This window comes from Lepus europaeus, chromosome X (genome assembly GCF_033115175.1).
Source record: "Lepus europaeus isolate LE1 chromosome X, mLepTim1.pri, whole genome shotgun sequence".
NCBI classification, from domain to species: Eukaryota; Metazoa; Chordata; class Mammalia; order Lagomorpha; family Leporidae; genus Lepus; species Lepus europaeus.
The window spans coordinates 130377122-130392565 of NC_084850.1; the positions used below are offsets into that span (position 1 = coordinate 130377122).

The 15444-nt window shown below is 40.8% G+C and overlaps 1 protein-coding gene across 8 annotated transcripts in view; it reads left to right on the forward strand.

Annotated features, from left to right (window-relative positions):
- The first annotated feature begins 3871 nt into the window (after positions 1-3871).
- SCML2 (Scm polycomb group protein like 2) overlaps positions 3872-15444 on the forward strand; it is a 74017-nt gene continuing 62444 nt past the window's right edge. For 6 of the 8 annotated variants that reach the window (XM_062183901.1, XM_062183905.1, XM_062183908.1 and 3 more), the window contains exons 1-2: positions 3872-3952; positions 12552-12643. In XM_062183901.1, the coding sequence (XP_062039885.1) occupies positions 12641-12643 (3 nt within the window). In that variant the 5' untranslated portion in view covers positions 3872-3952; positions 12552-12640. The remainder of the gene's footprint in view (positions 3953-12551; positions 12644-15444) is intronic. The other 2 variants (XM_062183902.1, XM_062183904.1) reach the window with 2 other exon arrangements.

Sequence of the window (15444 nt, forward strand, 5' to 3'; positions counted from 1 at the left end):
GCAGGGGCCCAAGCACTTGGGCCATCTTCCACTGCTCTCCCAGGCCATAGCAGAGAGCTGGATCAGAAATGGAGCAGCTGGGACTCGAACTGGCGTCCATATGGGATGCCTGCACCACAGATAGCAGCTTTACCGACAGCCCCCCCCCCCCCCCCCGCCCAGGTCTATAAATTCTTGAAGGGCTTAAAAAGTCTTTGCGTTCCCCAACCCCACAGCTGGCTGGCTTGAAACAAGAAAAAACTGTTGTAATAATGTTCCCAGCAGGAACAGAAGGTACAATCATTTGTGCTTTTGAAGAGAATTTACTGGAATATTTACAGGGGTGTGGGCAGGTTTAAGGGAACTGACACGGGATGCTGAAGGAGCCAAGGGACTAGTAACCACTGGAAGCTGGAAGCTGTACCTGCTTCCCCCAGTCCTCCACCTTCCCGAAGACCCAGGGAGAACCAAAGCTGTGAAAGAGGAGCCCCTGTCAGAAGCTGTCACTGTAGAGTCGCTGACACTGGCAGAGCTAAGGTTCTAGAAAGAAGTGGGGGTAGGGGTAGGGTGGGGTGGAACTGGCTCCAATTGGGGCATGAGCAGCACAAGAAGTGTAAAAGCAAACCTGTTTTAATTAAATGTCCAAAGGGCCAGTTGTTAGCTGGTCAACTACAATTCATTCATCTGGTTATACGATAGTACATGACATGAGTAACTCTGAAAGGATTTGCTATTTTTTTTTTCATGGAAGTTATTATTTTGAAGTTAGGAACCAAAATTATATCTATTGGTATGTGTTTAAAGGGGGAGACATGGGCAACTTGTTAAGAATAGGGATCAGAAAATGTCTGTAAACTCAGTTACTATTTTAATTAGTTTACTAGTTATTTAATACCTACTATATGGATTTTTTTCACTATGGTGAAATATGAATGGTGAATTTATGAGTTATACCTCGGATCTTCAGTCTTTGTCAGGCTTAGTTAGGCTTCTGTGTTTTAGGAAGAAACATGTGCATGAAGTGGGAAAACTGGAGGGCCTCTTCACTGATCATCCTAAGATGTCAAATCTATTCAAATAATATTGTTTTGATATAAGCATGTGCATTGATAAAAATGTAGATTAAACTTTCTTATCTAGGAAAGAAGGTTTTTTTTTTCATTCTATTTGGCTAATATTAAACTCTAAAGAAATGTACAAAAGGAAGCCTCAAACACACTTGAGATACAATAGGAAGTTGCACTGGACATGGACTAGGTGGGGTGCTGTGTCTTCTTTAAGGTCGTCACTGGTTTTGGACCAAGTCAGTAGCAAACTGACAGGAGCATCTGAAGCTTGCAAAAAAAAAATCATGCAAAATTGGATTTCGCTAGCCTTAGCTCTTACTTTTTCATTTCAGAAGCATCTGATAGTTTACTAGGCAGAATTAATTGCACATCATAATAGCAGGATGCATCCATCCATTCATTCAACAAATATTTACTAAATTCCTACGATGTTCTGACCTATGCTAACATTATTGAAAAGCAGTCTCAAATTTATTTTGGTAAAGGAGGAAAGTAGGGTATAGGTAAATAAAATAATTATTGAGTTTATATACATAGTATATGATAAAAGCATATGATTGATGATGGAGTGAAAAGGATATGATGGGGTGAAAGGAAATATTCAAACATGTTCATAGCCATTATTTGCTATGTAGTATTCATCATTCTCATCTGTAAAATGGGACTAAGAATATCTGCCTCATAGGATTCCAATTCCAATCATAGGATTGGAAATTTGAATCTGAAGAGACTAGCATGGTTGTCAGTACATAGTAGGTGCCCACTATTATCATTATTGGTAGCATATTTAGCATAAAATAGTTACATGTCTATAAATCCTTTGGTGAACATAATCATTGAGATGTTTTAATATAGATCATGAAAATTACATTTTTAGGGTAATTTCATTTTAGGAATATGGGAAGCAGATGAGGCATCAGTGAGACAGGCAATTTAGAAATCAGAATAGTGTTCCTACAATTTAATAAAAGGCCCATACATGTAAAAAAGGTGTAAATGATAAGCCAGATCTTTCATATACAGGACATAGAGATGAATTTCAAATGTTTCCATTGCATCATGATTAGAAAGGTAAGATCTATTAAAGATCTATTTCCAAACTTAAAAAACATTTTTCAACCTTCATATTAGACCATTTGAACATTCTCTCCTATGTGATAACTATTGAACAATTGATATGACCAAAGCTGTCTTTAATATTTGCATATCATTGGCCTAGTATTTCTACTTTCACCTTATAGTTTATTTGAATTTTGCATTATCATGTTTTTTATTTTTAACTGATTCAAGAACAATTAATTTGATTTTGTGCCATTCATCAATGCTTAAATATAAAAATATTTTGGTTTTTAATACTGCAAAAGTTGAATATGAAAAAATTTATTCTGCATTATAGAAAATGGATATATTTTTTGTTTTTAGTTTTACGTTGTTGATTTCTCTTCTTTCTTTTTCTTTTTTAAAAAAGATTTATTTATTTATTTGAAAGACAGAGTTACAGAGAGGCAGAGGTAGAGAAAGAGAGAGAGAGGTCCTCCATCCACCGGTTCACTCCCCAGTTGGCTGCAACGGCCAGAGCTGCGCCGATTGGAAGCCAGGAGCCAGGAGCTTCTTCTGGGTCTCCCACGTGGGTGCAGGGGCCCAAGCACTTGGGCCATCTTCTGCTGCTTTCCCAGGTGCATTAGCAGAGAGTTGGATTGGAAGTGGGGCAGCCGGGAATCCAACCAGATTCCGTGGCTTAGCCCACTACGGTGCAAAGCTGGCCCCAGGTTCTTCATTTCTGAATTATGATTTTAAAAGTATACCATATTCGGTACAGTAAGTTAAGGCGGTCACGGAGATCGCAGCTGCAAAACCTACACTGAGCTTTGGAAAGAACTGTGGTGAGGGAAGAAGGTCTGCCAATAGTTTACTTGCTAACACAACACGTATCATTTTTTAAACAAAAGCAACAAAAGTTTGAAATCCACTTATACCCAGCTTCACAAGATAGGACCTGTTCATTTCCCATGCTTTCTGTTTTGCTGCATTTTGTGCTGAGAGGTTCGTGGTTCATTTTAAGGCTATTTTTATGATCCCTTCCTACAGAAGCAGCCTCACCTGCTCTGCGGAACACGCCCAGGAAGAGAGGGATCGGGCTGAGAGGATCCCAAAAAAGCACTCAGGAATGATCCTGAGCACCCTCAAGTCGGTGAGCACATGATTTCATCCTCTGGGTCAATCTAGCTTCCGTTAGCGCAAACCTGGAGTTAGAGGAACAGCCCAGTCTAGAACATGGAGCTGGGAGGGGAATGCGTGGCAAAACCGCAGGCTGGGAGCGCGGTGGGGGGTGAGGGGAAGCGGTTTCAAGGAATACGCTGCAGCCAGCGAAGGAGTGGCTTTGAACGAGCTGCCTTTTCCCTGCCCCTCGAACTTGCTTGAATTCCTAGAGCAGTGCCTGCTTTTTTGGGTTCGTGGCCAGGGTGGGTGGTGGCCAGGAATCAAGGGCCATGACGAAGGGGAGCGAGTTCCCGGCATGAAACTTCACGCGAACCCTGGGGTCCCACTTAGGGAGTCATGAGGGCCTGGGGGCCACGCGCGGGGATTGGCCTTTTTTTTTGGCTGGGGGGAAGAGGGAAAACTGCCAACGTTTTTTCCCGGGTTTGCAGCGTCTCGCAGCCGCGCTCGCGCAGGCCGGCAGCAGGGGCCCCGGATTTGGGCCCGCACGCGGCAGCGCTCGTAGGGCGTGCTCGCGGCAACCGAAGGGCACGCGGACTGGCCGCGGAGGGGGCGGGGCCGCGGTGGCGGTTGCGGGGCATGCGCGTCTCCGCGCGCGGCTTCTCAAAAATGGCGGCGGCGGTGTGAAGCTCGTTGCCGGCTCGCGGACGAATGTGACAATTTCGTTGCTGTCGCTGACAAGAACCAAGGTAGGTGGTGACTCTGGGCCCTGTGAAGAACCGAGAGGCGAACGTGTGGCGTCTGAGCCCTGACCGTTGTCCTTGGGCGGGCGGGCGGCGGGGAACCCTCGGCAGCGTGTCCCATTCGAGGAACGCCCCCTCACTACCCTACTCGCTTTTCGCCTCAGTTTGGCCCCGCACCCCGGTCGTCCATCCCCGGCAGTCTCATCCCTGGGGCCACAGCTCCCCTCCCTCACTTAACGCCCTCCGCAGACGCCCCTTAACAGTTTTCACCCCGTCCCTCTGACTCCCCCGGGGCCCCTTCGCCCGGCCGCAGGTCCTTGTCACCCGCGCGCCTGGCTGCGCCTTCCAACCGTCGCTCTCCGGCAGCGCGGACAGCGCCCTCCGCTTCAGCCTCGTCGCGGTGGGTGAGGTCGGGCTGGGGGCATTGAGAAATGGGCTTCGGGGTTGAGGAGCAGGGATGATTTTTCGTGGTCTGGGCTGAGACGGAGCGGGTTCCTTTCGGGGACTTGGGAAGTAACTTTTGGAGTTTGGGAAGGGACCATCAGCCCCGAAGGATGCGTGCGTGGCGAGGCGCGGGCTCGGGTCCTGCGGCCAAGTCTACACCGCGAGGTTTCTGGTGAGGGCAGGGGTCGCCGGTGGCTCACCCTCGGGTGAAGCGGACGCGGGGACTCGGCCGGTTCGGGGCGGCCAGGGAGGGGAGGAGCGCGATCGCCGTTGCAGTCGTGACTTGAGTCTAGGGAACACTGCTGCCTTCGGTTAGAAGCACTCCGAAATGGTTTTTGTACCCTCCTCGCTTTTTTCCACCTGGAGGGTACTTGTGCGCCGCCCCAGTGAGAAGAGCCAGAGGCAGAACAGGTCTAGGCGAATTTGATCGATTTTGCGCCTCGAAGTTATACATAGCTTTAAGGGCTGAACTGTAATTCGGCTCCGCCCCCTTCCCCCAGATGTTTGGGCGGCACAGATACTTACAGGTTCCCGCTTAAGACTGTTGATTTAAAAAAAAAAAAGGTTGATAAATATTTGTAATACATCACCAAGTGTGGTTACAATATGAAATTTGCCTGTGCTTGGAAGAATTAGAAGGTTAGCGTTTATGATTTACCTGTAGTATGTCTCTAAAATGTGAATGGTTTGTAGGAGGAAACCGAGGCAGGGGACATTAAATAACTTGCTTATGAGTGGTGAGTTAGAAAATTGTTGGAGATGCTGCTGTATTTTTAATGCCTCCAGAGCTATTCTCATTTCTGTTTTGAGGGAAGAGTATTAGAAGATGTACAGCATTTATGAAGTACACTTTCCTATGCTGAGCAATTGTGTTGTAAAACTAGTTCATAGATACCTATTTAATTCTTTTCAGTAATTGCTTGGCAATGTGTTACAACGATGACAATTTTGTTTTCCTTGCCATTCTTTTTCTTAATTATTCAATAAGTAATAGTGGATGTTTTCCAGGCTGTTTGTGGTTTTGTATATTTGATGGGAAGAGTGTGAAAATAAGCCTTTGGAAATTAGTCTAATTGAGATTTTGAGAATGGACTTTATGAGTGTTTACCTGATGCCTTGTATTTATTCTGATCTAGTTTTATCTATAACCTAATTTTAAAGAAAACCTAGTCATGCGCCATTTAAAATGACTTTGAAATTTTTGAATAAACTTCATATATTTATGCTACGTTATAAACTTCTTAAAAGTGTGTACCTGTTTAGAGAACCTGATTTAAAATTGAGAGTTTGGGGGGAAAAAAGGTTAATGTGACGACTGCATTATGTATGAGGATTTGTAAAAGTGATGCCACTGTACATATGAAGAACATCAGAGTCAGTCTTGAAGAGGCGCTATCAGTTTTTCTCAAGAAGCATTTGGTCAGTCTTTTTGCTTTATGATTCAAACATCTTTATTAAGCACTTGTGCTGTCTTTAATATGGAGTTCAACTGAATGTACATTTATTCAGAGCCTGTTGTGTGTGCTACTTTCTGAGTAGTTAAGGCTTCCAACTAGTAGTTTATTCCTGAAAATGTCAAGGTTATGGCTAAGAAGATCAATATGACTGCAGTAGAAATATTCCTTTTATTTAAAGTACAGATCCAAGGAATCAGTATTTTTGTCCTAATTCTCTAAACAAAATTCTTGGTATAGCTGAATTATTTCTGACTTATGTGATACTAACTTTGTGACTTTTTTGTTATGATTATATAAAGCTATACATTTTTATGAGAGATGATTCTCCTGGTCAGATAAATAATGCTCTGGTTAGGCTTGAGGGTATAATATTTACTGATATAAATTGAAATCACTGTGTGCTCTGGAGATTTTTTAATGCTAAGCAACTTCACTTCTGTGACCAAGTAGTTTAGGCTGTACTTAGATTTTAGTTATTTTAAAGCATTTTCTTTTTTCAAACTATTTCAGAAATCTCTTTGAACTCAAAAATAATAAGGATTATGATGATTAGCTATGAGCCAGATGTGACTCTCATTTTCTTTTGGGTTTGTTCCTTTTTAGCTGCCTGCCTGTTCCTTCCAGATGCTTCCTATCGCCCCTCTTCCTGCCTGTTCTCTTTACTGTTAGTGTCTGTTTCCGCATCAGTGAAGTGGTCAGGGTAATCCTTTGCTGTCTTGCTGAGAAATTATTGATGATGGTAAAGTGCCTCGAAAAGGCTGAGTAAATACCAAGTTTTTAAGATGAAAATTATGTGACTTAAGGAAAATTATATGCACTTAAGGTAGATCCAATTTAGTTTGCGCTCTTTCACTTAAATACATACTGCCTCTCTGTTTGGGTTAATAGAAATGACTGTTGCAACTTTAGAAACCAGAACACTGGTGGATGCAAGGGATCTTGTGCTGTTTTGAGTTATTAGTCACCTCCAATGCCAGGTTACCTTGTCTGCTGTTTTCTCCTTTATGCCAGTTCTGTTCTCATTCCAGTTGTGAAAGGAAACCTAAGGTCACCTTTTCTCTTAGCTCCCTTCCCTGGGACTCTCATTGTCTCCTTACAGTCATATTCCTGGTTTTAATGATATACCAGAGCATAACAAAGTGAGCTGTGCCTGCTATCAGCATTAGAGCTATAAGTTGTGGTATGAAGATTGGTCTGATGTTGCCGGGAGATGTTTTGTGGTTTAGAATGTGCAAATCAGGCACCCCTAAGAATTTTAGAACCCATTATTAATGCTTGAGAATTACTACGTAATATCTTGGAATTTGAAGTGGTTGTTGCTTTCAAAAAACTGAAAATCTATACACTTGGAAAATTGCAAATATTGATAATTTTAAGATAGAGTTTACCTTTCCCTGGGTTGGAGCCTTAATATTCATGATCCCTTTGACATGGGGAAATATGAATAGATGAAAGAAAGTGCTGTGTTTATCATAGGTTGAATTAACTTATACCATAGTATAAATATTGGTATAATTTAGTGGTATGTCTATTTTCTAGTCTCTAACTAGCTTGGGCTTTGGTTATTCAAAGCATATGAAATACCTTTTACTGTAGTGGTAACATCTGATTTAATAGCAAAGGGCATAGTTCTTAAAGTGGGATAACTTGAGAAAATTTCAGAAACCATTTAAGATTTGAAATGAACTTTTGTTTTGGTTTTCATGAGTAAGGCTTTTTTGCTTACTTCGTCTTAATGTGTCTAATACAAACTTGACAACCATGTTTTTTATACTAACTAATGTTAAGTCCCTAAACCTTTATCTTTGACTTTTTGACCCTGTAATAGAAAGGTTTAATGCAATGAATGGAATATCTTATTATGTGAAAAGTAAAGGATTTGAGGTTCCAGCAGCAGCATATGTGATGATGCTGTTCATTTTAATTTCATGATCTTATTACCTAAGCTGCTTGAATTCTTTATTTAAAGAGTTAAAAACAAACAGCAAACCAGAATAAGCTCGTTGAGTCTTTGTATTAGTAAAGAAATAGGAAACATTTGGAGATAGAGAGCATTTGACTATCTACAACTTGTGACCTGTGTTTATGGCTGTGGCTCTGCCCCTTCCTAAGTTTATAGGAGCAAATTGTTGTAGAGCGGAAAGAGAGTGCCCACCTTTTGTGGTAACATGCCATTGTAAACTTTAGAAGGGGCAGATTTGTTTTCTCAGGGAAAAGTTGGTAAGTCTCTCTTTGCTTCTTGTCTTTAGGATACACATTTGATTTTTCTCAGCCTCTTTCTCAGTGTATTAACCAGTGCTGAATTTCAGACATAAACAGTTACCATTTATTTGGTATGTACCTTGTAGTTCTGAAATCAGATATATTGACAAAATCTTTGTTTTCTGTTAACGTTTGGTCGCTTTTCCCACCTTTCATTTGTTGTAGCTGCTTTAAATTTTGATTATTTATTTATTTTGAAATTAAACATTAAATCAAGCGTGTTTCTTCTATTCATTTGCCTCCCTGAATACAGTTAAAAACAGGTGCCCTTTGCTGTGAAACTGTTGTCCATTTTTTCTTTTGAAAAAATGTAAAAAGTAATATTTTGAAGTTATTTGAAGAGTAATATAATCAGTATTATTTAATTTTCAGCAATTTTGTAGAGTTTCATAAATCTGTTCAAATGAAATCATGCTTTTTGGTCATTAAAATAATTAAGATATTAGTAATAATAAGTGCATGTATATATTGCTTAGTTTTAGATTACCTTAGGAACTCTAAATTGAGGTTTGTTTTGGTGTTGAGATTTTGAGAAGTTGTAGAAATATTTAAATGAGTAATTTGCTGACACCTGCCTCATGTTTGAAGTATTGTCAGGGATGTTTAGTTTTCTGGTCACTTTAGATTGTGGTTTATTGCATGCTTTTCTGCAGTCTGTTGTCTAGAGGGGATTGTTGTTGTCATCATTTCCATTATTTCTTGTAGGACTGGTGTTAGAAACCATAAATCTAGACTGTGGTGATAATAGGAACAGGCTGTAACTTGATCCAGTTCTTTTGTCAAATTGTCTCGCCATGAGCTGCCTGTAGTAAATTGACATGCCCTGCCATTAACTCCAGTCCTCCACAAATGTCTATGGGCAGCAGGTCTTTTGGCAATTAGCTTGTGGCTGTGCTTTAAAACCTTAGGAATTTACAACTATAAACTGGGATTTTGGCAACCCTTGACTTGTCTTTTATTTATCTGTTTCCTGACATACTTCTTAATACATAGCTTTCACATAAATCATTTTAAAATTGCAAGTGATTATTTTAACTTGTAGGTTATAATTTTTATAGATAACTTAAAAATCCTTGAAAATAGTTAAATCTTATTGCATTTATCTTGGCATAGAAAAAGATTAATTTCTAATCTGTTGAGGTAGATTTAAACTAAAGTTCTAGACACCTTAGTTTTCTCCAGAAGGCTTGATTTGATATATCCTTGCTACCAAAATATTTTTTGTTAATATTTACTAGTTACAATTCAGAGATGGAATCTTATTTTTATAAAGATTTATTTATTGGAAAAGCAAAATGACAGAGAACCTTCCATCTGCTGATCAATTCCCCAGGAGCCAGGAGCCAGGAACTCTATCCGGGTTTCCCATGAGGGTGACCAGGACCTGACATCATCCACTGCTTTCCCAGGTGCATTAGCAGGAGGCTGGATCAGAAGCAGAGCATCCAGGACTCAAACTGGCACTCTGATATGGAATGCTAGTGCTGCAAGCAGTAGCTTAAATCCTTTGTGCCACAATGTTGGCCCCTATTATTTTATTTTTAAAATTGTTTTTTAATTTTACTTATTCGAGAGCCAGAGGCAGGGGTCTTCCCTCTATTGTTTTAGTTCCCCAAATGCCTGCAACAGCCAGGGCTGGGCCAGGCCAAAGCCAGGAACCTGGATTGAGATAATCCAGGGTATCCCACAGGACTGGAAGGGACCTAAGTACTTGAGCCATTGCCTGCTACCTCCTAAAATGCAAAGTAGCAGGAAGCTGGAATTGGGAGCAAAGCTAGGAATCAAAACCAGGCACTCTGATATGGAATGAGGGCATCCTAACTGGCATCTTAACCCCCAGGCCAAACACATGCTCTGGAATTCTATTTTTAAATGTAATTCCAACATTAGAGGTTTTTTTTTTTCTGATTATTTTTATAGCTACATCAGAAAATCAGACTGATTATTGTGTGAATTGAGTAGAGACTTGTGAAATTTTTTTAAACATTTATTTATTTATCTGAGAGGCAGAGTTATAGACATCTGCTAGTTCATTCCCCAAATGACTACAACGGCCGGAGCTGGGTCTATGAAGCCAGGAGCCAGGAGCTTCTTCTGGGTCTCCCATGTGGGTGCGGGGGCCCAAGCACTTGGACCATCCTCTACTGCTTTCCTAGGCTATTAGCAGAGTTCTGGATTGGAAGTGGAGCAGCTGGGAGTCGAACTAGCATTCATATGGGATGCCTGTGATTCAGGAGGAGGCTTAACCTACTATGCCACAGCACCAGCCTTGAGACTTGAGAAATCTTGAAGTGATGAATCATATCCAATTCAACAAGTTATGTGTAGCTATACAATGGAGGCATATGTACTTTTTTCTGTCCTGTATTAGGATAATAAACATCAAAAGCAAAATTGTCGTTAAAAGAGAGAGCTTCTGTTTGTCAGAGAAAAACATATAACTGCAGTGTATTTGATTTATATAAATGTGTTTTTGCATTTAGGTACAAGTTTTATTTTTTTAAGATTTATTTTATTTATTTGCAAGGCAGAGTTACAGAGAAAGAAAGAGAGGGAGAGGGAGAGAGGGAGGGAAGGAGGGAGGAAGGGAGGGAGAGACAGAGAAAGAGAGAGAGGGAGGGAGGGAGGTCTTCCATCCCCTGGTTCACTCCCCAAATGGCTACAACGGCCTGTGCCAGGCCATGCTGAAGCCAGGAGCTTCTACCAGGTCTCCCATCTGGGTACAGGGGTCCAAAGACTTGGGCCATCCTCCACTGCTTTCCCAGGCACATTAGCTGGGAGCTGGATTGGAAGTGGAGTAGCTAGGACTCAGACTGCTACATCACAGCGCCGGCCCCTTAGGTACAAGTTTAAAGTACTCTAAATAAAGTAATAAACTATTTTTAAGTCAAAGGAAAAAATTTAAAGGTGGTGTTTTGCAAGGTAACTCAGATCTTCCTGCTTGCATATTGACTGGACGATAGAGGACTTATATTTGTCTGAAAAATTTCTTTATAGTAAGAAACCAAAAAGAAAGAGAAAACTCTTTCTCCTTGTGCTATTTAATCTCTGGTTAATTATGTGTGTGACTTCCATCACTTACTCCAACATTTTCTTTAAAACACCAGCATATGTTATTTGTGAACCTCTCAGCTTTGGAACTTCTTAAACTATTGATATACTCAAGGGGATGTGATGCAACATTTTTGAAATTAGATGAATTTGTGAATAGGAATTGTGGGTCTCCCCCCACCCTCTTGGGTGAATATTGGTTTAAAGCACATATTCTATTGGCTGTGTAATTGGAATTTATAAAAACTGAATTCTGGTACAGCAAATATTCCTACTTCATCTCCTATCTATAATAGTTACATTTATACTGGGGCCTGTCTTTTTGAGACATCAGACATCCTAGAAAGAGATCAAATTCAGAGTAAAAAAAGATAAATGTCAATCAGCAGCTGGGAAGGAAGAAGATATTGGTGTCTCAGATCTCTTCTTGGCCCATTGATTTAGATTTGCATGTAAATTAAGATAGAAGATCTAGATATTGTAGAAAGTAAAGAACAATAATTACAGCCAAAAGAAAATATTCTGGCTCTGTGTGGTTTAGATACAAGTAACATGTAGTACAGTGAATTTTATTTACTTGTTTAGCAAACATTTTGGGGGCTCTCCTACATAATAGATACTGTGCTAGCTATTCTGGAGGATATGAAGATGAACCTGACATGATACTACCCCCAGAAACTTATTTCCTGGCAGGGGAGACTATAAGGCATGTATGCAGTTAAACACACAGCAATTTTAGTGAATGGTTCAGCATTTCATGGACTTAAGTTCAAATCTAGTTGATGTTCTTGGGGGAGTCTTTGAGGTTCAATATCCTTAACTTTAAAATGGATGTTAATGGACAATAATAAGTGTCTCCCCTGTAGGCTTGTAATAGGCTTTAGATAAGAAAAAATTGTATATAAAGGCCTAGTAGGGTATCAGACATCTAGTAAGAACTCAGTAAGTGGCAGCTTTTAGTATGTATTGTTATCATCACTGCCAACACCACCATTATTAGATCTCTGAGACCATAACTTTTGTATTCTGCCCTCATGAATCTATCCTGTCCAGGGTATATGGGATGTTATGCTATGTTCTTATTTCTCCTTTTCAAAGCGTGAACAGTGTATTGTCTTTTGGCATCTAAGAAACCTTGGTTTAAATCATTTTTCTTTTATTACCAGCTTTCTGATCTTGAAGAATCAGCTCACTTGATAACTGATAAGATATTGGAGAAAGGGGGAGGGTGGTCAAAGGTGACTTTAAAATTTTTTTAAAAATGTTATTTGAGAGGCAGGGGGAGTGAGAGATCTCATCTTCTGGTTTACTCTCCAAATTCCTGCAGTGTCTGGGTCTGGGCCGGGTGAGAGTCAGGAACTCAATCTGGGTCTCTCATATGTGTGTGGCAGGAACCCAATCACTTGAGCCATCACTACTACCTTCCAGGGTCTGTATAAGCAACCAGCTGGAATCAGGAGCTGGAGCCAAGTATTCCAATATGGTATGTGAACAAATAAATAAGTGTCCTCCTGCCAAAGTCTATAATTTTAGCCATTTGTGTGGGAGTATCTCATTGTGATTTTAATTTGTGTTTCCCTGATGATTAGTGATATTGAACATTTTTTCATAAACCTGTTGGCTATTTTTATGTCTTTTAAGAAATGTCTGTTTAGATTCTTTACAGTTTTATTTTTAATTAATTTTATTTGAGAGGCAGAGATAGAACTCTCATCTGCTGGTTCAATCCGTAAGTGCCTGCAACAGCTTCCCAAGTGCCTGCAAAAGCTGAGACCCGGCCAGGCCAAAGTCAGGAGTGGGGCACTGAACCTCATTCTCCCATGTGGGTTGCAGGTACCTGAGTACTTGAGCCATCACCTGCTGCCTCCTAGGGTGTGCCTTAGCATAAAGCTGGAATTAGGAGCACAGCTGGAACTTCAACCCAGGCACTCTGATATAAGATGTGGGTATTCCAAGTGGTGTCCTAACTGCTATGCCAAAAACCAGCCCCTGCTCATAATATTTAATTGAGTTGTTTTCTTGCTGTCGAGTTGAATTCCTTATATATTTTGGATAGGAACCCTTTATCAGATTCTCCCACTCTCTGAGTTGTTTCCTTTGCAGTGCAGAAACTCCCCCCCCCTTTTTTAAAAATTTATTTTATTTATTTGAAAGGCAGAGTTTAAGAGGGAGAGAGGGAGAGAGGGAGGGACAGAGGGACAGAGGGACAGAGGGAGAGGGAGAGGGAGAGGGAGAGAGAGATCTTCCATCCATTGGTTCATTCCCCAAATTGCCACAGTGGCCTAGTCCCAGCAGAAGCCAGGAGCCCAGAACTTCCACGTGAGTGGCAGGGCCTCTTGGGCCATCTTCTGCTGCTCTCCCAGGTGCATTAGTAAGCTTTTTACTTTGATGCAATCCCGTTTATCTATTTTTGCTTTTGTTGCCTATGCTATTGAGTACATTCCTTCTATATTTAACCTGTTGAGAGTTTTTTTTTTTAATCATAAAAGGATATAGAATTTTATTAGATGCTTTTTGTGCACCTACTGAGATGATCATCTAGCTTTTATATTTCAGTTTGTTAATGTGGTATATATTATATTTACAGATTTGGTCATAATGAGCCATTCTTGCATCCCAGGGATAAATCACATTTGATCAGTGAACGGTTCTTTTAATTCAGTTTTGTATCTTTAGTGAATTGATTGTCCAAATCTTTTGCCAATTACAATTTTATTGGATTGTCTTTTTTAGATCAGGTTGTGAGAGTTTGAGTTGTTTATATTCAGGATCCTTTATCAGATGTTTTCTCATTCTGTGACTGATTTTTTTTCTTACTGATGTCATCAGGTTGTCATTAAGTGTTTTTAGGGTTTTTTTTTTAAAGCTTTAATTATTTGTTTGAAAGGCAGAGAGAAAGGGAGAAGGAGAGAAAGAAAGAGAGAGAAAGAGATCAATCATCCATCTGCTAGTTCACTCCCCAAATGACTGTAACAGACCAAAGCAAGACCAAAGCAAGACTGTAGCTAGACCAAAGCAAGGAGCCTAGAACTCCATCTGGGTCTTCCATGTAGGTGGAAAGGGGTACAAGCATTTGGGCTATCTTCTGCTGCTTTCCCAGACACATTAGCAAGGACCTGGATTGGAAGTGGAGCAGCTGGTACTTGAACCAGGGCTCTGATACGGAATGCTAGTGATCCAGGCAGCATTTTAACCTGCTGTACCGCAATGCTGGCCCCAGTTGTTAGTTTTGATAAAGTCCAGTTTATCAGTTTTTTCTTTTATATTTCATGCTTTTTGTGTTACAGCCAGGAAATCATTCCCCAACACAAGGTTATAATGTATATATTTCTCTTCTGGAAATTTTTATAATTTTAGGCTTTATATTTAGATTTCGAGGTACTTTTGGGGTATTACTTCTGAGATAAGTATTGCTTTTCATTTTTTGGTGTGTGTATATGTTCTAGCACATACCTTTCTCCATTGAATTATCTTGACACTTTTGTTGAAAATCTGTTGACCATATATGTAGGTTTTTCAGAATCTAGTCTGTTCAGTTGATCTGTATGTTTGTCATTAAACCAGTACTACTCTGTGCCTTTGGATAAACAGAAAAATATGATTAAATAATTTATCAATTTATGTGCTTCTACACTTTTCAGAATTGCAGAAGTCACTCAACCAGTGGCAGCAGTGTCTGCTAGTTGAGATTAAGAATTCAACCATAGGGGCAGGTGTTGTGGTGTAGCAGGTAAAGCTACTGCCTGTGAAACCAGCATCCCGTGTGGGCGCTGGTTTGTATCCCAGCTACTCCACTTCCGATTCAGCTCCCTGCTGAAAGCCTAGGTAAAGCAGCAGAAGATGACCCAAGCGTTTGGGCCCCTGCCACCCCAAGGGAGACCTGATTAAAGCTCTTGGCTCCTGGTTTTGGATTGGCCCAGCTCTGGCTGTGGTGGCCATTTGAGGAGTGAACCAGTGGATGGAAGATCTCTCTGTGTGTCCTGCCTCCCCTTCCCCCACCGTAACTGTGCTTTTTAAGTAAATGAATAAACCGTAAAAAAAAAAAAAAGAATTCAGTTATGGGCTAGTGTTGTGGCACAGTTAGTTAAGCTGCCACTTGCAGTGTCTCTGGCATCTCATATTGGAGTGCTGGTTTGAGTCCTAGCTACTCTACTTCCAATCTAGCTTCCTGTTGATACTCCTTGGAAGGCAATGGAAGATGGCTCAGGCATTTGGGCTTCTGCCACCTACATGGGAGACCAGGATGGAATTCCTGTCTCCTGGCTTTACCCTGGCCCAGACCTG